The following is a 27,629-nucleotide window of genomic DNA, read 5'->3' as shown; positions in this document are numbered from 1 at the left end:
CAGAACTAGCATATGAACCAGCTCTGGATCTCTCAAACCTGTCTTTATCAATTAATGCTTCACATGTAGCAGTGCTCAGTAGCAACATCATCATCAGAAGAAGCATAAAAATGATAAAAACACACATTTTTTGGTACTTGCTCTTTACACTAATCATGGAAAAATAAAAATAAAGTACTAGACAAATTTTCTTCTTTATATCTTGTAGTACTTTGGATGTAACTTGTGGTGTTTCCTTGTTGCTTGAGAGATAAAAGAACTAGGAATCAAGAAAAAGATAGACTTTTGAGTTTCTTTTTGTTTAGGAGAGCAGATGAATTTAAAAATGAACAAAGTCAATGGATGGAGAATCCAAAATGCATTGAACTTGCTGCTTAGCTATATATAGAAAATATTTGATACAAATTTCAGAGTTAAGTTTGTTTTTTTGTTTGCTGAGGAAAAAAAACACTGAACTCTCTAGGCAGAGATAGCAACGGTGATAGAAAACACAAACTATTGAGGGAGAGAGAGTAGAGTTGGTTTGGAATAGAGTGGGTAAAAATGAGAAAGAGGGGGTACTAAGAGAAAGGAAAAAAAACGTAAGATAAGTGGGTTTTTAGATATTCTTTTTGGATTTTTATATGAACAACTACATATATATCCATTTTACATCTTGCAAGAGACATAAGGAAGAAACAAAGAAAGAGAGATGCGATAGATGTGATATGTTACTAATGCGATGAGAAAAAAGATAGAGCAAAAAAACTTACAAGACCCAAGGTTTTTGCTCAAAAAAACTTATTTGATCTAAGGTCATGTGAAATAAAGGAAAATGGATTGTCACAATGATTTTGGTGACTTTAGTATATTTAAAGACATATCAACGATGAAAATAAATTATAGAAAATATCATCAAGTGTCCTTAAAGTAATTTTTATATAAAGATTACTTGTGTATTGATTACTTTTGCAAATATTTGACTTATATTCTCCGGATAAAAATTATGTACTACATCCGGTCCTTTTTATCAATAAAATGTTAGTTAACAAAAAATTGATATATTTAGTTCAATAACAGGTATATTTTCATGTATAAAAAAAGAAAGATATATTCTCAAGATAAAAATTGTGTACTACCTTGAATTTTTATTGATCCATATTCTCTTATAGATGAGTGCCACGATGTCCGGACATTCTCATTTTAACATTTACTTTTCATTGATTGAAATTCATGTGATTATTGCATTTGAAAATGAATTACACATAAACCGGTGAGATTCACGTATGTTTCATCCAATAAAAAAATGAATGTTTGAAGAAAAAAAAGTTAGAAAAATAGTGTTTTTAAAATTTATCTCAATACCACAAACTAAATTGATGAAGTTCAATATTTTAAAGGCTATTCAGCATAATTTTATAGTTTATGGATTAAGTCGATGAATTTCAAATCTAAATACCACTTCAATGAATTTCCTGCTTTTAATTTATGTATTCATTATTTTGCTTTTTTTTGTTATTGTATTTATTATTTTTAAAAATTAAAGAGTTTTATTTTTATTTTTATAAAAGACTAAATACTTTCAACGATCTTTTAAATTAGATGTTTATAATAAGTTAGTCGTAAAGTTTTTTATGTAACAAAATGATTTTTAAGTCATAAAACATTTACATTGTTGCCTTTTAAACATTAGACATACATGAATTGTCTATAAATATTTTGTTCACTTTATTGTCTTCTTCCTAGTACACCTTGTGCTAGGAAAGAACTTTTTGTTGGTAATATATTCCATTTTAACCTATTAAAAAAAAAACATTGAAACCATATATTATACATTGTAGTGGTCCATGTCAACTGAGCAAAACTCGTGAGAACTTACGTATTAATATTTTATCAACAATATTATATATTAAAAAAACTTTTACGATAATATAAATCAAATTTACACAAACTCACTTTTAAACAAAATTAGTTGTATCCAAAATCAATTTTCTAAACCAAACACACACTTAATCAATAATAAAGCAAATCACAAATTACCACAAAAAAAAAAAAAAAAAGCAAATCACAAATTGAAGGTGTATCAATCGATCATTTATCAATTTAGGGTCCCAAAACTAATTAAATAAGATTATAGCGTTAGTAAAATGACTAAAATACCCTCACCTATATTAAAATTTGCAACACCTATTCTTAAACCCTAAGAAACCCCTGTTACACGACGGCGCTTGCAGCGCTCTCTACTCCGGCTGCCGCTACTGTCTGTTCGTCTCCACTGCGTTGTACATGTGAGTTCTTCTTTCAATTCAAAGTTGAGTTATTGTTAATTGAAATTTGAACTGAATTCATTCACTCTCTTGTTTAATTTAAATTTGAATTGATTTGTTGCTTACTTTGAATTGAGTTATTGTTAATTTGTTGTTCCTATATAAAAATGAAGGGTAGAAAAATTGATTCTTTTTTCAATAGGAAAGAAAACTTGCATTATTATTTATTATTTTCACTAAGTGGGATATGATAAGAAATGACAACATTAGAGAGAGAGTTGGAGTAGCACCTATGGTAGAAAAGATGATGTAAAATAGGCTTAGGTAGTTTGAGTCCGTAGATAGAAGAAAAGATGATGGTAGAAGACTTGTGGATTTTGTAGTAAGGAGTGGATCAGATAGAGAATAGTCAAGTTGCGTAATTTAATCCATGTAGCCGACCCCACTATGTGAGACAAGGCTTTGGTTGTTATGGTTGTTGCATCCCAAATTTTATAGTTAAGCTCGGCCACTGAAACCTAACTCAATGGCTTTTCAATTTCGACCCAAACTTCACTTTGGGGCTATTGAACTTGAACCCAAACTTCACTTTTTTATTAGCGTCCTTCTTATTATCTTCGCTTGAAAAACGTCTAAACTTTCATGTTACTACTTTTAATGCGGCGTATGCTTTGTGTGGACTACTTCTACCTTTTAATTTCTCATACTCCCGTGCTATAATCATGTATGGTTGATGCTGCTATTTTTAATCTTCCATGGTTAAACTATATTTTCCATCATAGTATTTATTTCTGATTTACATTTGTTCTTTGTTAATATTATATTTATCCCTAAGATGTTAATATTACTGTGTAATGAATAATAAGGTTAAAGCTGAAAGTTGAAACCCTTCAGAGCCAGCAGAAGTATCTTTTACTTTTTTTTTTGTTTTTTGTTTTAGCAATAACTATGTAAAAGCATTTGTTTTTGATTTACAATTTCAGCATTTCTATTGTAAAATCCATACTTCCTGGCTATGACTAATGATGTTCATTTTTTATATTTATCCTCCAGAATCTTTCTGCTACATATGGGTACCTGGTATATGTCTAGAAAAGAAATCGAGGAAAATTCCCCGTCAAGAAAAGATGGAATTGACTTGAAGAAAGAGACAAGTCTGCGCAAGTCTTACTGCACATTCTTAAAGGATTTAGGCATCAGACTTAAAATGTGAGTTTGTTGCTACTTGCTATTAACTATTATTTGTCTGGGTTACATATTTATTATGTGTTTGAGTTTTCTTTGATGGAAAAAACATTAATATCATGGTGTTGGAATTCGGTTGGAGGTTTTCATATTGATTGTAATTGCTTACACTGCAGGCCTCAGATAACTATTGCAACGGCCGTATTATTTTGTCAGCGATTCTTTCTTCGACAATCTCATGCAAAGAACGACCATAGGGTAGGTTGTAGCGCTTTCAAATTGATATTATGTAGGCATTTTACCTCTCAAACAGTTTAGTAAGTTCCATTTTAATTTAGTGTTGTGTGGCACGTCTGTGCTCTTGCCTAACGGGATAGATAACTGACATATAACATACACATAGAAATACTACAGTACCATCTAGAGGCCGGTTAGTTTTCTGTAAACTTATTTTCTTAATTTAATTTTCAATGCTTTTGGCATGCTTGCTTGGCAGATAATTGGTAGATGGGCTTTAGCGATCCATTTTGGTACTTTAAAGCTGCTTGATACATGTTTTTTTTTTTTAGTACAGATGATTGGGTTTTGTGGGTTCGAACATGCGCTCCCAATATCTACACGACACTTATTTTACAACTTCACATGTTTGACGTTGGATATCTTTTCTCACAAATAAAAACTCAATTCGGTATTTTTTTATTGACTTGTAATGTGAACACCTAATAGGGATAGAGACAATCCCCCCTCCCAAGGTAATTCCTTAATACTTGAACATTTCTAATAAGGGTAAATAGTTTTTTTGATCCCCGAGCGTGTGAGGTGCTAACATTATAGTTGCTGAATGTATGTCAATTGCGAATACGTCCCTAAATTTCTCTTTTGTGAGTAGTTTTATGGACTGAAGAACTGACCAACAAAAAACACATTTGAGGACCAAAGTGACTAACAAAAGACACATTTGAGGACTAAAATGACTTACTAAAGAGACACTTGGTGATGTATTTGCAATTTAGATGCATTCATGAACAATAATGGAAGCACCAACACATTCAGGGACCAAAATGGTTGTTTATCCTTTCTAATAATTATTTTTGCCCCCATCAGAAAAGTTATTTCCCCAAAAGACAAGATCTTTTAAGATGCTTGTAGAAAGTTATTATATAGAAGAGAACCTAAATTGGTTCTAATTTAGTCTTTTACTATTACTCTTACCGCTCTTGTAACACTAAAAACCCAAGATGACAAAAAAAGCGTCATATTTTGAAAATGAGACACTATCTCAAACAAAGAAAGAGATTAAGAGGCTGATTTTTTTATATTTTTTTTTTTGTGATTTTTAATCAAAATCTCCAAGAAGAATGTGGAACGAATGGGGAGCATGGAGAGATGAATAGTTGGTTGATTGTTTGATTATATGCGTTGATAAAAAATTTAGAATTGGGTATGAAAAAATCATTGAACATTTTCAACATACGAAAATGAGTAGAGGACAAAAATCATAGAAAATTTAGCATTTTTCTTCTTGAAGTTTTCTGTTCAGCAAGTGTCAGAATCTTCAACCCATTAGTGCTTTATTATTCGAGATTTTAATGTCGAGAGATTGTAGTTTTGTTCCAGCTTTATATTAGGAAAATGATAGATATAAAAGCAATATAAACTCAAAGATTACTTTATTTGAATTAATAATCCAATTGTTGAACATTTTTACAGATCATTGCAACAGTGTGCATGTTCCTTGCTAGCAAGGTCAAAGAAAGTCGCTGTCATTTAAGGGATATAATTTTTGTTTCCAATGAGATGATTCATGAGAAGGATCCTGCGGCTGCACAGAAGATAAAACAGAAGGTATTTTATTACTGATTGTGCTTTGTTTAATTCATTCATATACACTGACATTGTGATTTCTTAATTTATCTGTTAGCTTATATTTCTCCAGTAATTTTTTCTTGCTCTATCCTTCTCCAATTATTGTCCGAAATTAAGTTTTTTCTAATCTATTTGCTTCAATACTGGGCTGTCCACCAACTTTTTAAGGTCTAGTCAATACATCTTGGTCATAATATTAATGTCTCAAACATGGTAGATGGTGCCTCAAGATTGAAGTCCTATACAATGTTTTTCCAGCTTATAAATTACAAAAAGTCTTCACATGTCTTTTATTGGATAGTTTCCCTGATTCCACCCATTCTATGAGATAGTTGCTCATAGTCCTTGTTATATTTATGTCTGTTCAACATGGTTTGTAAATGATGCAGGAAGTGTATGAGCAGCAGAAAGAATTAATTTTACTTGGAGAAAGGGTTGTACTTGCCACTTTAGGTTTTGACTTCGATGTTCAAGAACCATATGGGCCCCTTATTGCGGCCATAAAGAAGTTCAATGTTGCAAATAATGCCCTTGCACAAGTTGCATGGAACTTTCTTAATGATGGGTATGATTGTGTATCCACTTGTTCTAATTTAATTATGTTGAATTCATTTTTGTAATTTGTTTGTTCGCTCTCTGGAAAGTGGCTTTCAGGCTGAGTACATCGCTCTGCCTGCAATTTAAGCCAAAGCATATTGCTGCAAGTGCCATTTTCCTTGCTGCCAAGTTCCTGAAGGTGAAGCTTCCGTCGGGTGGTGAGAAGGCTTGGTGGCGAGGGTTTGATGTCACCCCACGACAATTGGAGGGTTGGTGTTGTCATCCCCTCAATTCATTTGCATGCTAAGAAATTTGATCCAATTTGGATAGTTTTCTGTGTTCCCATCGCTAAATACATTATATTAATTTCTGCTAGTGTTACATGTCTGAATTGTTTTATCCACATATCTGATTGAGTTAGACATAATCAACAAACCCACTTTTATGCCATGTGTAGTTTTGCTGTTAAACAGCAGGCTGTCATTTTGTGTTTTTTAATACTTTTGTATACCCTTCTGAGTTCTTATTGTTATTCTCTTGCAGAAATTTGCAATCAACTGCTGGAATTCTATGAGGAGATTGGCATTCCACTATCACAAGGAAGTGAAGCAGAAGTGGCTGTTGGAGGGAGAACAAAGTCTCCTGCCTCAGATGAGCAGGCATGGAAACAAATTCCATCCCATCCAGTCCCCCAGCACTCATCTGCAGAAAATAGTGCAATACAATATAGGGGAACTAAAAACCAAAGCACCGGTGGGAGTAAAGAAATGGGCAGTGACATTACCGATCGCAAGATGGACTTGAAAACCAAGGATTCACAGAACTCAAAAAAGTTGCCTCATATAGTGTCCAGAGACCGAGATAGAATGGTTGGTGGAAATCTGGATCTTCGGGAAAGTCCACTTGGCTACTCACCCAAAGAAGCAGTGAAGATGATTGACAAAGACAAGTCAAAAGTTGCATTAGAAAAAAGCAGAAATGAACGAGGTGAAATCATAATAAAGAAAGATGTAATGGATGAGGATGATCACATTGAGATGAAGCTAGAAGATGGAGTTGAATTAGCTCTTGAGAATGAGAAAAATAAGCGAGAGAGAAGACAGAATTGGCCTAAGACTGATGATGAAGATGAGAGACAGATGAGCATGAAAGGACAATTGCAGAAAGACATGAATGAATACATTGCAGAAGAAGGGGAGGTGATAGATATGATGATGCTTCATCATTGTTGAACAGTCACAAAAGAAAGATGGATAATCCTCCAGCTAGGCAACCAGAGATGAAGAAACAGCTTAGGATACGCAATATATGATCATTAAAATTAATTATTGTTAGGATATGACACTTGAACTCTTCTTTGGAGTTGTGTATGTTTAGAGTAGTTCAAGGCTATATATATAAAATAGAGTTATCCAATTTCTATTACAGGTTTATTACAAAATTAAATATATTTCAAAGTAGCAACTTGTGTATAGGAAAGGTGAGTGAGTATTTGGCTTAGGAATGGATATAATAAATTCGAATTGGAAATCCTAGCTTGGGATCATACTTAAACCTCTCAAGACTTGGATCTCTCCACAAACTGATTATTTCAACCTCTATACACTTAAGTCTCCACAGTTACATTAAATTTAATTAAACAAGAGAAAAATAGAAGAATGTTTTAGATTGCTTTTGAATGTTTTTTTAATTAAATAATCATGGTAAAAAAAAAATCCAAATCCATCTTAGGTCCAAACGCAGCCCTCACACAACCCTCTCTTTCTCACCAACCACAATATAATAATGTCACTCAAGTATTATCCTCCTTTGAATACATCTCTTCTAAAAAAACAATATGAATCAATCTCTATTTTGAATGGCAATTTGAATCAATCTCTCATGCTTTCAATATTTATTGTTTCCTAAAATAAAATAAAAAAACATTATTGTTAATTACACCTTTGTTTGTATATCCTATTTTAATCTCTCATACCTTTGAGTGGTTAATTTATGATTTGCCATAATTCGTGAATGAGGTAGTGACAGATTTAAATTTTGATCTGTAACTTTGAAAAGAGTCGTCACATGCATTGACACGATTCCAACAACCACGAAAGTATCGGTACATTAGAAATAGTTCTGGAGATCGTTGCACAAACTAAAATTTGCAGAATCACCTAACTCCACTTGAAATGTTTAACGGAATTTTGCATAGACACACATAAAACATTAAAATAAAAACCACACATAAACCATATAATTATGTTGACACACACGCACGCACACATGCACGCGCGAGCACACACACCGAGGGATATGATCAAATTTCGGTACATTTAAAGTCGTTATGGAGATCGTTGTACAAACTAAAATTTGCAGAATCACCTAACTCCACTTGAAACGTTTAACAGAATTATGCATAGACACACATAAAACATTAAAATAAAAACCACACATAAACCATATAATTATGTTGACACACACGCACGCACACACAATGAGGGATAGGATCAAATTTAAAGCATTAAAAATAAAAACCACACGTAAACCATGGAATTATGAATATACACAATAATAATAATTCAAATTTTCATTCCTTCTACTATGAATTATGAATTTAAGTTGGTTTGAGTAATAAAGAAGAATTGTAAAATTTTCCATGATCAAGAACAAAAAATACTCAAAATTCTTATTTCGTTCTGTTTTAAATCTTTTTGGATATGTTGAAGATGATGGTAACAAAATTTGTTTGGTTGTTCTTCCTTTAAAGACAAATGTTATCATTAGCTATAGATTCATTTGGTGGTTCTTAGAAGTTGAAGTTGAACATATGAAAGTGAATTATGAGGGGGAGGAGGTTAATGAAATTGAGAATATGAATGGTGAAGAGTTGGAAGAGAATAACAAATATGAGTTTGGTTCTTATGCAAGTAGAAAGTTTTTTGAGTTTGGTTTGATCATCATGCATGTTGTTTCTTTGTGTTTTGTTTTTGGTTTTTTGTTGTTTTGTTTTTTAATGAGTGTTGGTTAATGTTTTTTAAAATTGACTTATATGTTTTTGGGTTTTTTTTTTTAATTTGATTTTGGTTGCATGTTTGAGACAATTGCAAGATGTTGAGACAAAAGTAATAAGTTGTGATTAAGTTGCAAATAAACGGATTATAAGCCATTTGAATCAGTGTTTGTGATCAATTGATGTTAAAGATGACCATGGATATCATTTGCTTGATCATTAAGGAACTTTAAGAATTTGGTTGTTGTCTGTGTTATTTTTGTTTGCTATTGAATCATGATTTTGTTATTTCCTTTTGAAACCAGTTAGATTTTTGCTAACTTCTTTGGAATATTGAACTGATTTCATTAGGTGTAGGAATCATAAATATGTCTACGTGTGAAATTTGAATGACAATAACCTTTGGTTCTGCCATCATTGCATCATTTCATAAAATAAGTTTGCATGCATTGAACTGATATAAACTTCTGATGCAAAATTTGGAATGGATGATGCGATTGGATCACTTTGGTTGCATGAAATTGATTGATTTGAATTATTAGAATCTGATGCTTAAGATTGGTGACTTTGAGAGCAAGTAACTGAACACATATTTGTTACACTGGTACTTTCGATCTTTGGTTAGCTTTTGCATTAGCATCAGATTGATTGAGGTGATTCTTACTTGAAAGTTTGTTAATATGGTGTTGGTTAACTTTGTCTTATACATTGAGGTTATTCTTAGTTGAAAATTTCGTGAGCGTGTTTCCGCAGGACCTGTTGGTTTATATGTTTATCGTTTTGACACTGTAATGAATTTTTGGTATGCATTTTTGTTGTGTTCGGTTTGCTGTATTTTTGTATAGAGTTCTCGATGTCTAGGGGATTTAGCTTTATCAAATATCTGAAAAATGACGTACATGTTTGTAAAGTTGGTTTTAGAGTTCTTGACTTATGGACTGTCACTGCTAGCAATGGTCGTCAGCATCTCGAACTTATAATCGGTGATGGAAAGGTTAGGGAAATTACCTTGAATTTGTTGAGTGGTCATTTTTTTACTGTTTCTTTTTGTTGATTTGAATTGAAATGTATCTTTTCTTTTTCTCTGTGAATTTAGGGTGACAGAGCTCATGCGATAACTCGACAGGCCGACTTTCAGCGTTTGAAGTCATCGATCGAAGAAAACCAAAACTATGTTTTTGCACAATTGTCTTGTGTTCGATAATGATGTTTTGTTCAAGTCTTTGGATTATCCATTTAAGTTGGTATTTGGTGCTGGTACAAAGGTCACAAGGAGTGATAAGCTCACTGATATTCCTTCTCATGAGTGTAGATTTAAGTCATTTAAGGAGATTGGAGAAGGGGTATTTAAAGCGGATGTTTTATATGGTATATTTTTGCTTTGTTGTTGTCTAAATTTCTTCTTTTTCTTTTTTCGATCTTGAGATTACTGATTATTCCCTAAAAAAATTTAAGAAATCATTGGTGTTATCCATGAGATTGGTAAGACAACAGTGATTGGTGATGGGAAAAAACCTTGCACTAATATTGTGCTGCGAGATGAGAGGTATTGCTTTCTGATTTTTTGATGCTAGATTATAGGTCGTTTTGTTATTGCATTTTGTATTAATCTGAAAGTGTCCATGATGATGTAATGGAAATTTGGTGGACGTGACCTTATGGGATAGTTATTATGTGCAACTGATGACATTTCTTGCTGAGCGGAAAGATAGAGGGTCAGTTGTTTTGATACTAACTCACGCTCAATGCAAGCTTGCAGGTTATTGTTTTGCACATTTGTAATTTTTGTTGTTTTTTGATGTGTGTCATTTTGTTTTTGTTAATTGTTTGGTTATTATTTTCTAGATATGGTAAGCCAAATCTTTGCAACAATTGGTCGGGTTCTAAGTTGCTTATTAATTTGAAGCATCCAGTTGTTGAAGCGTTTAGAGCTAGGTAAGCTTCTTTCTTTTCTTATGTGAATGATGTTTATAGCATCATGTAGTCAATAGTGTTTGAGTTAGTAGTTCTATTGCATTCATTTTATTTTCAAGATGATGGTTTTTTATTTTAAAAGATTCTTAAATTATTTTTTTGTTGCATAGAAATTATGTGTTTCATAAGTAACTTTTATTTTGTCGAAGTTATTGTCGTTGGTTTTTTTTTTTTTTTATGTTGTTTTTTAATATTTTTTATGTACTTTGTAGTCTTCAAGCTCAAGGCCATAGCTTTGATCAGAGCTTATGTCAGGTTTCATCCTCTTCTCGACGTGTCAACTATGATGAGTTTTCGAATCTCTCTGGTGTTAAATCTATTGCTGAGTTTAAAGATTTCGATAAGGTAAATTTTATTTAAAGATGAGTATATTTTTACATGTTTGATTAATAATATTTTTTTTTAATTTGATTTTTTTGATTTATGTTAGGATACCTTTTGTATTACTGTTACGAAGACACTTAAGTTCAATCCTAATCGATATGGATGGTATTATGAAACCTGCACTAAGTGTACCAAAGCTTCAAGGTTGGGTGGTGCGAGTTACAAATGCTCATGTGGGGAGGAAGTTGAGGTTCCGCTGACTAGGTTGTCCATCTAATTTTTTTTGTTATTAACAGATGATTTTTTGTTCAATGTATTTGAGTAATATGTATAAATGTATTTGTTCTATTAGGTATAAGGTCGTTGTGATAATGGAGTATTGTGATCATAAGGCTGAATTTTTATTCTGGGACAAGGAATGCTTTCAAATTCTTGGAGTTGCTGCTGATACTCTTAGAAAGACAATGCAACAGGTCAATCTATTTGTATTATTTAGTCTTAGTTTTTCTTTTAATGTTGTTTATAGGTTTTATAAATTTAGATATTGTGTTTGTTTATGAAGGTTGGTGAGGATGATCCTCATATATATCCTGAAGTTCTAGACAAGTTGCTTAAGATTGAATTTGCATTGCGTGTAAAGTATCAGCCGTATTATCATCAGGCATCGGTGCGTTTTCACGTGATGAAATTGTTATTAAGAATATTAAGGCTCGTCTTCATCCTGATGAGATACGGCCAGAGGTGCACAAGGTTAACGAGGTTCGTGACGGTTGCCTTTTGTGTAATTGCATCTATTATTGTTTGGTCTATTTATTTATTTTCGGCTTATGTTTCGTTAATGACTGCGTTGTTATAGAGTATTGTTCGTAATAATACAACCCTTCCATCTGATCCTGAAAAAATGAGTGGTCCTGGTGAATGTTCGAGAGTTATTCGTCTTCCTCAAACAGTGAAAGTTGAGAATGTTGTTTCTTCTGCTGAATGTTTGAACTCGGATCCCACTGTTACGGTATGTTTTAAGTAAGTGGTTGATTTGAATGATCATATATTATGGTAGTGGATGAAACAAAATCCCGCTGAAGGGCTCCCTATATCCGGTCGTATAACTGCAACCGAGCCGTTTCTTCATCTCTGGTTGCCTAGCTGGAGAATTATCCATCTTTCTCTTGTGATTGTTCAACAATGATGAAGCATCATCATCTATCACTTCCCCTTCTTCTGCAATGTATTCATTTATGTCTTTCTGCAATTGCCCTTTCATGCTTATTTGTCTACCATCTCTAGTTTCCTCATAGGCCTTACCATGATCTACGTCATCGGGCATAGACCAATTTTGTCTTATCTCTTGCTTATTTTTCTCATTCTCAAGACCTATTTCAACTCCATCTTCTAGCTCCCTGTCAATACAATCATCGTCATCCATTACATCTTTTTTTACTGTGACTTCACCTTGTTCCTTTCTTCTTTCTACAAACGCAGCCTTTAACTTGACTTTATCAGTCATCTGGACTGCTTCTTTAGGTGAGTGACCAACTGAGCCTTCCTTAATCTTGAGATTTCGACCATCCATTCTATCCTGGTCTCCGACAACTATACGATCAGTCCCAGATTTAGATCTATCTTCCACTTCTCTCTTGTCATCACTAGTAATGTCACTGCCCAATTCTGTACTCCCACTAATGTCGGTCCCACTATTATTTGAAGATGAGTACCAAGGGGATGGATGAAAAGAAATTTGTTTTGAGGCCTGTTCCTCATTTGTGGCAGGAGACTTTGTAGCAGCTCTTTCTGCTTCACTTGCTTGTGATGGTGGAATTCTTTTCTGCTCGTAGAGTTCCAACATTTGATAGCTAACTTCTGCAAGAGAATAACCATAAGGACTCAGCAGACTATACAAAAATACAGTCGTTGTTTAACAGCAAACTACCATGGAATAAAAGTGGGCTTTGTTCTCTAATAAAGATGTCTAACTCAATCAGATAATGGGGATAAAACAATCCAGACATGTGACAGTAGCAGAAATTATTATAATGCATTGAGCCATCACAAGACAGAAGACTAGGCAAATTGGATCAATTTTCTTAGCATGCAAATAAATTGAGAGGATGGCACCAACCCTCCAATTGGCATTTGGTAAGATCATACTGTTGCCACCAGTCCTTCTCACCATCTGACGGAAGATTCACTTTCAGGAACTTGGCAGCAAGAAAAAGGGCACTTGCTGCAAGATGGTTTGGCTTAAATTGCAGGCAGAGCGATGTACTCAGCCTGAAAGCCACTTTCCAAAGTGTATACAAATAAAACTACTAAAATGAATTCAACAAAATTAAATTAGAACAAGTGGCAACTTAATCATACCCGTCATCAACAAAGGACCATGCAGCTTGTACAAGGGCATAATTCTTTGCGAGATTGAGCTTGATTATGCCCTCAGCAAGGGGCTCATACGGAAGTTGAACATTCAGGTAAAAATCTAAAGTGGCAAGTAACACCCTCTCTCCAAGTAAAATTAATTCTTTCTGCTGCTCATACACTTCCTGCATCATTTACAAATCACAGAAATAAATATAATAAGGGTTATGGAAAGAGAGTGCAACGGTTGGACAGGGGCGGACCCAACCATACTTGAGGGTAGGAACTTACACCCCTCAAAAAGCAAATTATTAATTCCCTAAAGATGGTAAAATCTGTCAAATTAGTTTCTAAAATTCTAAGAAACTTGTCATTAATCTCTATAAGGGTCTGTTTATAAAAAACTTCCGTGACTAGTTGGGCGGATTTCACAAACTAAAAAAACTACTTATTATGTTCATAAATAGGTGATGAGGTGTAAGCTTAAAGATTAGATTGAGGATTTACATTTGATAAATTTGTGGCTAAATAATTCAGTTTTTAATATCAATGAATCAAATGAGTATTTGAGAATAACAAATTTAGCAATATAATAAATTAACAATCTTGATGATGAAAAAAAATTGCACCACCTGGCCCAAAGTTCCTACATCCACCACTGTGGGTGGAATCAGGGCAACTATCCAATAGGATGGGGTGTAGAGAAAAATGTTTGCTATGGTAAAATTTCATACCACCAGTTCTATTTTACGTAGAGACTAAGCTTTTCAGTATCGATGTGGAATGTTTACGATTACGGCTTTATCTGCATCTTAATCCGGTATGTTTTCTTGCTTCAACCTTTAAGTTAATGTTGATAAGAAGAAATTTACATTGTTGTATCAAAGTAAATAACTAAATTTGTAATTAGTAAGTAAAATACAAGGCTAGGGAAACTTTTTAATAATTGTTCTCTGGTGGTTAAAACACTTTCCATAGTGAAAAATTGTCTAATTGTTCATTTCATTTACTCAATCTCTTGGATAATTTCTTAATATGTTGTTCTAACATGAACAGATTCCATATGCCTTCCTGGATCTTGCACAAATGAAACATTGTTTAGCTGATATTCCGGCATTGGGAATGTTGCGTCATTTGCATCTACTCTTTGTTAACTGTGAAATTTTGTTAGGTTTACTTTTAAAATCACCGTGTCTGGAGACTCTGGTTTTAAAGGATTTAAAGGTTCGTTATTGATGCTCTTTAAATTTCACAAAATGCATTTAAGATAAGGTCTTTTGGTTTAATAGTAAAAATATGATTGAAGACAAGATATGCATTTAAGATAAGGTCTTGTGGTTTAATAGTAAAAATATAAGTGAAAACAACATATCTATCTGATTTTGTAATTTAATTCATAATATTTGTGTAAGCTTTTCCATTCCATTATCTTATTGAACCAAGTCGTGTAATATTAACAAGTTCTTTTTTTTTTTCTTCTTCTTCTGATTATCAGGTTATAGATTCTGATGAAGAACCGGTGAACTTTGCAAGTGTGCCTGACTGTTTTTTATCTACCCTCAAAGAGGTAAAATTTGAAGATTTCGCAGGTGGTAGGCATGAGTTAAGTTTTGCTAAATTTGTTATGGAAAAGGGTCAGGTTCTGGAGAGTATTAGTTTCTCATGCTATCATGGGCTGCGCGGGGCGGAATTCGAAAAACTTAAAAAGAGATGTTTTTATTTAAGAGAAGTTTTAATATAGAATTTTCACGTAATCTGGTTCCTGAAGATATTTAATAGTGTGAGGAATACACTTTTCATATTTATAATTGAACATTGTTCTTGGATGAATGTATTTCAAAACATGATTATTAATATTATTATTGCATATTAAATTTCAGTATGATTATGTGTTGTCCTCAAAAGCTTGAATTACTTTGTAGATTTTAATCTAAAGAAGTTGTAGTAGAGTCATTGAACTAAATTATAAGGGGGGAAATCTTTAGGGGCTAAAATTGCTCAAAAAAGTTGAAGGTCAAATTAACACAATTACGATATTTGGAGTCCGAAAATGCAATTAAGCTATTTTTATTGTTGTGTTATCCCCTTGATTCCTAGGAAAATTGGGTCATAGTAATTTGAAGTTCGACCATGAAGTACGTAAAAAATTATGTAAGATTCGCTCTCTTAAAATCTCTCTCTTTCCATCTAATCCCCTTTACGCCCAAAGTCCTTTCATTTCTTCCCCTCTAATCTCCCAAATATATCATAAATTATTTTGAATTCTACATAATAATCAAACTAAGAAAAATGGATTAGTGAATGTGTTCATATTATATCTTGAAATATTGTCAATAATTAAACAGGCACCATTCAGTTTTATTATAATCAATCTACTAATTTTTTGTCTTCTAAATATACCAATTTGCAGTTTTATAGTTCATCTAAAGTAATTTTCTTTTCAACTGCGGTCCCTTAAATTTTCTGTTTTTGATTTAAGTCTTTTTTTTATATATATATAAAAGTTCAGGTTACAGGTTCCAAATGATTATTTTATGACTTATCATTGATAAAACCTTGAAATATTAGTTTAATTGTTGAACTGTTTAATCTTTATTTATTTATCTATTGCTTAAAATAATGGATTAAATAGCCAAGTTAATGATATTTAAGGTCTTGACAATGACATGTTATCATAAAAAGTCACTTAGAACATGCAACATAAATGGAGACAAAAATTGATAACAGAAAAGGTGGTTTCATGGCCAACGGTATGTTAGAACCTTGGTTACGTATTATTGAAAGTAAGTTCCTTTGCAACGATTTACTTGTATGATCATTTTCTCATTTGATTGTATTGCTGAATGATTATGCGTTGACTATTGTTGAATATTTGACAATGTTTGAATCTATTGAATCTGTTTTGCTTTTATTTTTATTATTAAAAGTTAGAGGATGATTTTTCTTCATATAATTCTCCCAAAAGGAAATTCATTATTATATTTTGAATCTTCTTGCTTGAGTTGTCTTGACACCGTTTTAAACAAAATTTAAGCAAGATGTAGTCCTCAACATGAGAGCATAATACATTTATTTAAATTTGAAATGCAAGGAAACTTCACTTAAAAAATAAGATGAAAGGTGAAAGTAGGGAATGAATAATTAAATGACCAAGTGATACATACCAATAAACTTTGGCTGATTTATTGTAACAAAGATCTATAGACGAGAAAAGAAAAACCAGAATCATCTTCTTTTTTTCAAATTTGTATCCATTTATTTTACTTGAAAAATTGCGCTACAAATAGTATGCAATAAGTTGAGGGATCTTATTTCCAAGTTTAGAGCTTGGTTTTCTATTCATAATTCATGACAACAAAGTTGAAGGCTTTGGCGGCAAAATTTAATGTTTGGCAGCTCTTGTAATCATATTAATGAACATGTGTTCTCTTTCTTGGTTGTTTTGGATTCAATTCAGGTTTTTTTATTCAAATATGCATATTCAAGCCGGATTCTAGATAGTGAGTTTGTGATTAATTATGTTGCGCCTTTATAACAAGCTTGATGGCATTCTTGTTTTTCCAGAGTGTTAAAATTATTTTTGAAACCTTGTGTTTGTTATGACTGAAATCAGTTTTCCTTCTTTTTTTGAAACCTTGTGGAGGCTATATAAGGCTTCAATACCACTCAGTCAGGCCGCAAATCCTCAAGCAGATTTCTACTTGCTTATGAAATGAATGGAGATGTAAGTGCATTTGATTTTAAGCTTCACATAGTTTTCTATATTATGTCCACATATTAGTCTTAAGTGTTTGTTAGGAACCAAAGAATTGAATGGAAAAGAATAAACAATTTTATTGAAAGATTGGGAACGGACATAAGAGAATAGGAGAGAAATCTAAGGGTTTCCTCTTCACAGTTTTAGAATGTTTTCTCAGACTCCACCCTGTCAATTGAACTTGGACTCCTTCTATGGTCTTGAGTTAGATGCAGTTCGTTCCTCATGTTACAAGATCGTGCAAATTTCATTGGATACCATAGTGCCACCGAAACCAATGGATGTTGCTATAACAATTGAGGATGGGTCAAAAGCCTATGAAGATATCACTTTGTCATTCATTTTTCTGTTAAATAATCATTGATCAGTTCTACAATTTGAAGGGTATTGTACTTTTAATCGCTTTGAGTTCTACAATTTGATCAGGGTGTTGTACTTTGAAATATGAGTGGAAAATCTTGGTTAAAAGCGCTTGGACAATATCAGGCAGCTTTTGATGAAAACGGCAACTTAGTTTTTTCTTATATTTTTACTATTGGAAAAACTGTGATGACAATTTCTGTTGGAAATAATGCTGTCAAGTCATTTGAGGTGTTTGGAACACTTGTGGATTGTGTCATTAGCATTATGTGAGTCCTTGTTGAACAACAAAATTTCATTCTCTAATAATTTGGTAATGAAATTTGTGCAAGTCTTGTATGCATCTAAGAAAAATGGTCTTTATCATGCTAAAGATTCCATCTTGGTGGGTATAACTGAATTTGAAAAATGCCTTGTGGACATTGGATTGTACTTTCAAAATTGGTTATGTAGAGACAATAAAGTTGGTTGTTTCTACACTTGCTTCCATTCTATAGATGCTCTTCACACACCATTTGCAAATTTATTAGCTGACTCATGACATGCTAGAACACTTGGGAACATTGGAATATCCGTAAATGCTTGTTACTCTTGCACATTCATGTCAGAAGATGCTTTTAGTATTCTTAATAGTTTCTATGACGACACGGTAGCTGCATCGTTAACAGAAAGATATGAGTGGATGAGACAGTCCCCTTTGAGGAAACAAATAATACACAGCTCTTGCAAACTCTTGATTTTTTGTTTTTGCATTTTGGGCCCTCAAAGGGAAGCTTTGGATCAACCTCTTTAGTGCTGCTGCCAGCATGGTTGCCTTGCCACACAAATGTTTTTGAATTACATATCAAAGTTGCAAGGGCTGCTTTGTTTAGTGCCCAATGATTGGATTCCATGTTTTACTGGCAAACCCACTGCATCTCCTCAAATGGATTGGTGAGGAAACCCCAAATTGATATCAAACAGGTATTCTTATTACTGTACTCTCTCTGTGCCTTACCTAACTAAAGTTCAATCAATGGAAATTAATCAGTTTGTAATTTAGAGTAACTTAAGGGTTAGTTAGATTTATTCGGATGCAAGTCCAGGCGAGTCGCGCAAACTTGTAAATTTTGTACTGGCAGTTTGTTCCGATGTACAAGTATTTGTTCCCTGATTTATTAAAATAAATATGGAAATATATATATATATATATATATATATATATATATATATATATATATTAGTTTTTTTTTTTTGGGATAGGATCAAATGTTTAGAAACAATTTATTCTTTCTTTTTTTGATTAATTATTTACCAAAAAATCTCTATTGGTATTATTATAGTTTGTTTGCCAAAAATTATTCACTGTCATTCTTTTTTTTAGGGCTTATCATCCTTATTTTTTTATTCCTATTAACCTTTTTTATTTTTATTTTTCCTAGAAGAACCAAAGGAAATTGATTTATAAAGAGCACATTGCACCAAAAAATAAAAAAGAACTTATGCTACTAAACGAAAGCAAAACACAAATGCTAGAACATCCGATACAAGAATATTAGCAGCATGAACTCAAGAATACTACCATCCAACAAATCAAAGAGTAGTCAATACAAAGATGATTGAACAAAGATTAGTAAAAAAAAGAAATTGTAGGGAGAAATCAAATGGTAAATAATTAATAAAAAAAGAAAGAATAAATTGTTTCTAAAATTAAAAATTAGATAATTTGATAAGCATGTGAGCATTTAATGAATTGATGAGAGACGTCGGATTAAAGTTGAATTAATGGTTATGATTTGATGTCAAATTTAATTTGACACCATGGTATCATTTGATCCTATCCCTTTTTTTTTTTGACAAAATATATTAGTGGTTTTGATCATAATAAATAATTTCTAGGCTTACTAGAGAGATAACCTCTTCCTAGATAAAGAATGAATAGATGGATATTCCAAGTATAAAAAGTTAGTCAGATAATAAATGATTCAATCTTGTTTTGATTTTTTTCTATGCTCTAAAAAGAATGATAAAATTTAAAGTTTAAACAATATTCAAAGTTAAAAAAGCAAATCTAAGAAGTATTCAAAATATTCACGAAATATCTGTATTGATATACATATATCTTATACATATCCAACATCAATAATACATCTTCTTGGTATTTGTGCTTAGAATCAGAGTTAGGTATTCAAACTCTCGCCAAAAACAAGCACCATAACCTCTAGGCTTATAGTGATATGTTTTTCTTGACAAAAAAAAATATATTTTTATCTAATAAGTACCATTAATATTCGCGCTTAGTATTCCCGATTCCCACGATTCATTTGTATGAGTATCTATTCCTTAATTTATTAAAATTAATATGGGAATAGATACATATTTATCAGTGGTCTTGATCATCATACATAATTTATCTTGGTGCAAAGAGATACGCTTTTTTAGATAAAGAATAAATAAATGTACATTCTTGGTAGGGAAAATGTGAGTCTGAAAATGAATGATTCAATTTTGTTCTGACTTTTTTTTTTGATAAAAAAAATTGTTAATACTTCAACAATAGAGCAAATAGTGAAAAATGTTGCTATAAAGGAACGAACACTAATAAAAAAAAAAATTGAATCATAAAGGTGAAAACAATAGACCATTTTTTTTATTAGCAAATAGTGAAAAAAATTATTAGTGTTCGTGCGCTTAGAATGGTCTATTGTTGAAGTATCATTTTTCACTAATTAAAAAAATGAACACTAATAACAACATTAATAAATAAAAAATTGATAAACAACATTTTTTTTAAAATGGTCTTTAATTGTGGATTCTATTGATCAAAATATTCTCGCATGTTAAAATCCTCTGTTAATACTACCATGTTTATCCTTCAATATATTTATTTACTTTCATATCAGTCTCTATAAATCATTATTTATTGTCATTTCAATCCTTATAATAAATGAGTTGTTGAAAGACTACTTTAACTCATGTCAAAAATTATTTTGACTAGAATTTCAAACATTAAAAGTCTATTGTGACATTAATTTCATTTTTTTTTTAGAATGGATTAACTTTCACTTCTTACCGACAACAAAAAAATATTCAAAGATAAAAAAGTAAATCTTTTTTTTTTTTTGACAAAAAAGAGTAAATCTTAAAAGTATCCAAAATATTGACAGAATATCTTGTACATATCCCGATACATCTGCATTAGTGTTCGTGCGCTTAGAACTGGAGCTAGGGTTTCAAACTCTCACCGAAAACAAGCACCATAGCTTCCTTCTCTTCCACCGGCGTAGAACTTACGTCGTAAAGCGTCGTTCACACTAAACCCATCACGAAGCTCTATCCATCTCCCATCGCCATAAAGGAACGAACAAGGTAGTGAAAAATGTTGTTTCAACCAAAGGTGTTCGTTCATCTATGGGTTTGTTTTCCTTTTCGATTGAATTCATGTCCAACTCTAATTCATTTGTATCCTTTGGATGTTGTTTAATACTATTATTTAATTTGAGCTATAAGAGTTGTGATTGATGATGTTTTTTTCTTTTTTTTGAAAAAATGATTGAATGTATATATTTCTTGATTAATGAAATCTGTTTGTCGAGGGTATCTTGTCTGACACCACAAACTTAGATAACAATATAAGAGAATGAAAGTAATTGAATGTAACCAAGTGTTTGTAGCTCGAGTTTTAGACTGATCGTATCGTTCCGAAACTTCATATCTTATAATTAATTCATGTTTTTTAATATCCACATTCCTTTCCTTAAAGCTCGGGAATCATGATAACATTATTTTTTATACCATTTGTCATTTCGTTGTATTTGTAGGAATTTACTACAAGCATGAACTCTTGTCTTCTTACTGCATCTGATAGACATGAGAATGAGCCTTCCAAGAGGATGCAAATATCCAGTGCTGGTCAAGATATCATAAGCAACCTACCTGTCTTTATCATTGCCCACATTCTTTCTTTTCTTCGTATTGAAGATGCAGTCCGCACAAGTGTTTTATCACGGAGGTGGATATACATGTGGACGTTTGTCACAAAACTATATTTTGGAGATAAACCAATCTATAAGTTAAAGAAAACTAGATTTATGAACTTTGTATGCAGGGTGTTGTTTCATCTTAATAGTGCAAGCATCGATTCATTTTCTTTTTATCTTTCAGAGCAGTATGATCCCTACATTATCAGTCAGTGGATATCTGTTGTTTCAAATAGAAAAGTAAAAAAGATTCATTTACGTTCGCTTGAAGAATGCAACATTTCAGTTTATCCCATTTTCAAATGCCAGACCTTGGAGGAATTGGTGCTGGCGTTGGGTCATTCTACTGTCCGATTTCCATCCTTTGTTTGTCTTTCATCCCTCACAGTCTTGCATTTGATTGCAATCAGGACTGGAATGACAATTACTTGTTACTCTTCTAATGAGTCAAAAGAGTTACGACTTAATTTCCCAATTCTTAGAGAGTATGTGACAAATGCTTGCACTTGGTCAGGTGTAAAGTGTGTCACTTTAGAAGCGCCTCTACTTGAAGTGGTTACTATGACCCGTGGTAATCGTTATTCGCGATCTGATTTGTCACATGCTGAAATTAAGATCCATGCTTCAAATATTCAGAAATTCCGTTATGATGGTTATGTGTCAGCAGAGACCATTTTACTAGATGCACATGTTGCGAAGGCTGATATTTCTCTAATAACTTCAAAGGTCAAGAGCGTGCAACAAATGGGGATTTTTGTTCGCAAGCTTTTCAGTATTATTAATGTGGAATGTTTACGGCTTTATCTGTATCTTAATCCGGTATGTTTTCTTGCTTCAACCTTTAAGTTAATGTTGATAAGAAGAAATTTACATTGTTGTATCAAAGTAAATAACTAAATTTGTAATTAGTAAGTAATATACAAGGCTCGGGAGACTTTTTAATAATTGTTCTCTGGTGATTAAAATACTTTAGCATATTATATGATTATGAAGTTTTGAACTTTCACTAGTGATAAATTGTCTAATGGTTCATTTCATTTACTCTATCTCTTGGATAATTTCATAATCGTTGTTCTAACATGACAGGCTCCCTATGCTTTCCTAGATCCTGCACAAATGAAATATTGTTTAGCTGATATTCCGGCATTTGGAATGTTGCGTCATTTGCAGCTACTCTTTGTTAACTGTGAAGTTTTGTTAGGTTTACTTTTAAAATCACCATGTCTGGAGACTCTGGTTTTAAAGGATTTAAAGGTTCGTGATTGATGCTCTTTAAATTTTACAAAATGCATATTATTATTTTTTGGTTACTTACACAATGCATTTAAGATAAGGTCTTTTGATTTAATAGTAAAAAAGATATGCATTTAAGATAAGATCTTGTGGTTAATAGTAAAAATATTGATTGAAAACAAGATATGCATTGCATTTAAGATAAGGTCTTGTGGTTTAATAGTAAAAATATAAGTGAAAACAAGATATCTATCTGTTTTTGTAATTTAATTCAAGATACAAACATGATATTTGTGTAAGCTTTTCCATTCCATTGTCTTATTGAACCAAGTCGTGTAATATTAACAAGTTTTTTTTTTTCTTCTTCTTCTAATTATCAGGTTATAGATTCTGATGAAGAACCGGTGAATTTTGCAAGTGTGCCTGACTGTTTTTTATCTACCCTTAAAGAGGTAAAATTTGAAGATTTTGCAGGTGGTAGGCATGAGTTAAGTTTTGCTAAATTTGTTATGGAAAAGGGTCAGGTTCTGGAGAGTATTAGTTTCTCATGTTATCATGGGCTGCGCGGGGCGGAATTTGAAAAACTTAAAGAAGAGATATTTTTAGTTAAGAGAAGTTTTACTATAGAATTTTCACGTAATCTGGTTCCTGAAGATGTTTAATAGTGTGAGGAATACTCTTTTCATATTTATAAATTCAACATTGTTCTTGGATGAATTTATTTCAAAACATGATTATTAATATTATTATTGCATATTAGATTTCAGTATGATTTTGTGTTGTTCTCAAAAGCTTGAATTACTGTGTGTTGTCTTCAAAAGCTTGATTTACTTTGTAGATTTTAATCTAAAAAAGCTTAATAGAATCATTGAACTAAATTTTATGGGGCAAATCTTTAGGGGCTAAAATTGCTCAAAAAAGTTGGAGGTCAAATTAACACAATTAAGATATTTGGTGTCCGGAAATGCAATTAAGCTATTTTTATTTTGGTATTATCCCCTTGATTTCTAGGAAAATTAGGTCTTAGTAATCTTAAGTTCGGCCATGAGGTAAGCAAAAAATTCTGTAAGATTCACTCTCTTAAAAAATATATAAGATTTATCTCTTTCCATCTAATCTCCTTTACCCCCAAAGTCCTTTCATTTCTTCTCTCCAATCTCCCAAATATATCATAAATTGTTTTGAGTTCTACATAATAATCAAACTAAGAAAATATAGTCGATAATTAAGCATGCACCATTCAGTTTTATTATGATCAATCTACTTCAAAAACATTTTTCAAAAAATTGCTAGGTTTGTGTTAAGTATGATTTTATTTTCTAAGGGTGTGTTTGGATTGAGGGTTTAGGAGGGGATGGTTTACTTTTCATTTTTAAATAACGGACTATATAACATGTTTTTCAAAATTAAGTTAAGTGTGATTGAAGTATTATATGATCGTTTATCATGTGAATATGTTAACTTTTTAGAAAACATTTCATAGTGACCATATATAAGGCTTCAATACCACTCAGTCAGGCTGCAAATCCTGAAGCAGATTTCTACTTGCTTATGAAATGAATGGAGATGTAAGTGCATTTGATTTTAAGCTTCACATAGTTTTCTATATTATGTCCACATATTAGTCTTAAGTGTTTGTTAGGAACCAAAGAATTGAATGGAAAAGAATAAACAATTTTATTGAAAGATTGCGAACGGACAAAAGAGAATAGGAGAGAAATCAAAGGGTTTCCTCTTCACAGTTTTAGAATGTTTTCTCATACTCCACCCCGTCAATTGAACTTGGACTCCTTCTATGGTCTTGAGTTAGATGCAGTTCGTTCCTCATGTTACAAGATCGTGCAAATTTCATCGGATACCATAGTGCCACCGAAACCAATGGATGTTGCTATAACAATTGAGGATGGGTCAAAAGCCTATGAAGATATCACTTTGTCATTCATTTTTCTGTTAAATAATCATTGATCAGTTCTACAATTTGACGGGTATTGTACTTTTAATCGCTTTGAGTTCTACAATTTGATCAGGGTGTTGTACTTTGAAATATGAGTGAAAAATCTTGGTTAAAAGCGCTTGGACAATATCAGGCAGCTTTTGATGAAAACGGCAACTTAGTTTTTTCGTATATTTTTACTATTGGAAAAACTGTGATGACAACTTCTGTTGGAAATAATGCTGTCAAGTCATTTGAGGTGTTTGGAACACTTGTGGATTGTGTCATTAGCATTATGTAAGTCCTTGTTGAACAACAAAATTTCATTCTCTAATAATTTGGTAATGAAATTTGTGCAAGTCTTGTATGCATCTAAGAAAAATGGTCTTTATCATGCTAAAGATTCCATCTTGGTGGGTATAACTGAATTTGAAAAATGCCTTGTGGACATTGGATTGTACTTTCAAAATTGGTTATGTAGAGACAATAAAGTTGGTTGTTTCTACACTTGCTTCCATTCTATAGATGCTCTTCACACACCATTTGCAAATTTATTAGCTGACTCATGACATGCTAGAACACTTGGGAACATTGGAATATCAGTAAATGCTTGTTACTCTTGCACATTCATGTCAGAAGATGCCTTTAGCATTCTTAAAGAACTGAAAAAAATACTAGTTTCTATGACGACACGGTAGCTGCATCGTTAACAGAAAGATATGAGTGGATGAGACAGTCCCCTCTGAGGAAACAAATAATACACAGCTCTTGCAAACTTGATTTTTTGTTTGACTATTACTTTTCCCACCCTATGGTCTTCTCACGCGCCCTATGCAAATTACCAACATGTCTTTCGGATTATATAATCCGGAACATCTATATGTATTTCGGAAAATAGAATCCGGAAAATTGCGAAGTATAAAAGGAACTTCACCCCCCATTTTTACAATTTCACTTTCAACATTCTCTCTCTACATTATCCCAAGTTCCAAACACCAAAAATCTTGTCCAAATTTGAAGTTTTGTTGATCAAAAGCACCACATTTCAACCCTTTTCAAACATTATGGAAGGTGATGACAGTCGGTCATTCACTATTTTTAAAGTCTTTTTAAATAAATTTTCAGTCTATTTTTATTAGTTTAGTATTTAATTTAGAGTCAAGTTATTATCAGTATTATTGGTTATATTAATATAATCAAAGAAGAGCAAAAGAAGAGGTGACAAAAAGCAACATATTAATTGATGGGCTTATAGGAGAAAACGTACAGGAACAAGGAAAGGTGATCACGCTTTTGGAAGATATAAACACAGGAATCACGTTTTGGTAGAAGAACTTGTTCACGTTTTGGAAGGTTTTGGAGGCACGGTTCCCGAGAGCAGAGAAGAAGCAAGGCTTCAACACATGCACAAAGAAAAAAAGGCATATCAGTTCAAGAAATTCTCAATATCAAAACATTGTAATTTCTTTTATTTATTGTGAATGACAATTTAGTTTTTATTCAATTCAATTGTTTTTAATGTTTTTTATATCCTGATCAAATATAAACATGATTTAGTGAGAACGAATGACTACTAACCCTAACTTTCGACTTATACCTAATTGAATTGTTCTAATAAACATGGTTAGTCTAGGAATGGATAATCCTTTATTAGTGATACTAGGTTAACGTTCTTAAACCTTCAAAGATTATTAGACCACCTAAGGGGAATTAGGGGCTGTAGTTTGAGAAGAGGGTTCTAACTCAAGAGATTGATTAGGACTATTTTGTTAACTATCATGGAACTAGAGAATCATTCATAAGAATAGGTGCAGTATACCAATTAGGGGAACATAGATGATTCGAAAGACCTGATCTCATCTCTCTCTTATTCTTTCCAACTCTATCTTTACATTCTGTTTATTTAATTTTATGCAAACCAAAACTACTGCTCAGGGCAACTAAAAGAAATTTATACATCCTAAATATTTACCTTATTGCTAAATTGAGATTAACACAGTCCTCGTGGGAACGATATTTTTACTACTTCGATAGTATTTAGTACACTTGCTTTCGATAGTATTTAGTACACTTGCTAGAATATCTATCAAGTTTTTGGCGCCGCTGCCGGGGACTGTTGAGTCATTTCAATTTGGTAATTTTGTTTTTATTTAGGATTTCTGTCATTTATATTTTTGTTTATATAAAAAAAATATATGATTTATGCTCTTCTTTTTCTTCTCATTGTACTGTGCTACTAAAATGTTTCTTCAAGTGTTGCAGCTATGATAGACAGGTTATACCTCCATGACACAAAAGAGATTGGTATGTTGAAGTATGAAAAATATATGCTATCTTTGAAGATAGGATATTTGGACAATAAAATCTCAAGATTAAATGAGAGATGTGGTCGTTACGAGGGGGATCAACCAGGTAGTAATTGTGAAGAGAAGAAAGAGGTGATCAACATCGATTACAATACTCAACTTCAAAATATTTTAGATGATTTCTTGGTGTCAAATCAAGTTTTATTTGAGAAGTTTGATGTTCAGTGTAGTAATCTTGTTGAGAAAGCACATGAGTCTCAGAGGAAGTTGGTTCAGATGGAGACTGAGTGTCACAAGGTTGTGGTAGAAGAAAATTGCAAAGTGAGGAGTGTTGATATTTTCTCGAAGTCTGGATCAACAGGGGTTAATGATGATTAAAAAAATCTGGTAAAATAAAAAAAAATCTGGAAATATTTAAAAAAAATTGTGGAAAAGATTAATATATAATTAAATTTTCGAATTTTTTTTCCATAATATCATATTTAAAAAAACAAAATTTCCAAAAAAAGATTAATCATGTTTAAAAAAACTACATTTTCGAAAAAAAATTATGGAAAAGATTTAAATAAAACTTCTTACTTTTGAAAATAAAAATATGAATT

General features: G+C 32.2%; 2 protein-coding genes, 1 long non-coding RNA gene and 1 pseudogene across 3 annotated transcripts; 3 read left to right on the top strand and 1 right to left on the bottom strand.

The window, feature by feature from the left end:
• The first annotated feature begins 2,151 nt into the window (after positions 1-2,151).
• LOC25499054 (cyclin-T1-5-like) lies at positions 2,152-7,294 on the top strand (annotated as a pseudogene).
• A 4,053-nt stretch (positions 7,295-11,347) lies between these two features.
• On the top strand, positions 11,348-11,788 carry LOC120576900 (uncharacterized). The gene is made up of 3 exons (XR_005642974.1): positions 11,348-11,391; positions 11,480-11,600; positions 11,690-11,788. It is a non-coding gene; the product is annotated as an uncharacterized lncRNA (long non-coding RNA).
• A 387-nt stretch (positions 11,789-12,175) lies between these two features.
• Positions 12,176-14,596, bottom strand: LOC25499053 (cyclin-T1-3). The gene is made up of 5 exons (XM_024769730.2): positions 14,528-14,596; positions 13,486-13,664; positions 13,244-13,395; positions 12,799-12,984; positions 12,176-12,708 (listed from the first exon to the last, which is right to left on the bottom strand). Exons 1-5 carry the CDS (start codon positions 14,594-14,596, stop codon positions 12,176-12,178), a joined length of 1,119 nt encoding a protein of 372 aa, XP_024625498.2.
• A 3,084-nt stretch (positions 14,597-17,680) lies between these two features.
• On the top strand, positions 17,681-27,405 carry LOC120577077 (F-box/LRR-repeat protein At3g59250). The gene is made up of 6 exons (XM_039828008.1): positions 17,681-17,827; positions 21,397-21,587; positions 21,684-22,374; positions 22,642-22,809; positions 23,169-23,312; positions 27,253-27,405. The coding sequence occupies exons 1-6, from the start codon at positions 17,681-17,683 to the stop codon at positions 27,403-27,405; spliced, it is 1,494 nt and encodes a 497-aa protein (XP_039683942.1).
• Positions 27,406-27,629: the final 224 nt, after the last annotated feature.

The sequence above is a fragment of the Medicago truncatula genome, chromosome 7, assembly GCF_003473485.1.
Source record: "Medicago truncatula cultivar Jemalong A17 chromosome 7, MtrunA17r5.0-ANR, whole genome shotgun sequence".
Taxonomy (NCBI): domain Eukaryota; kingdom Viridiplantae; phylum Streptophyta; class Magnoliopsida; order Fabales; family Fabaceae; genus Medicago; species Medicago truncatula.
This window is presented reverse-complemented; position numbering and strand designations above follow the sequence as displayed.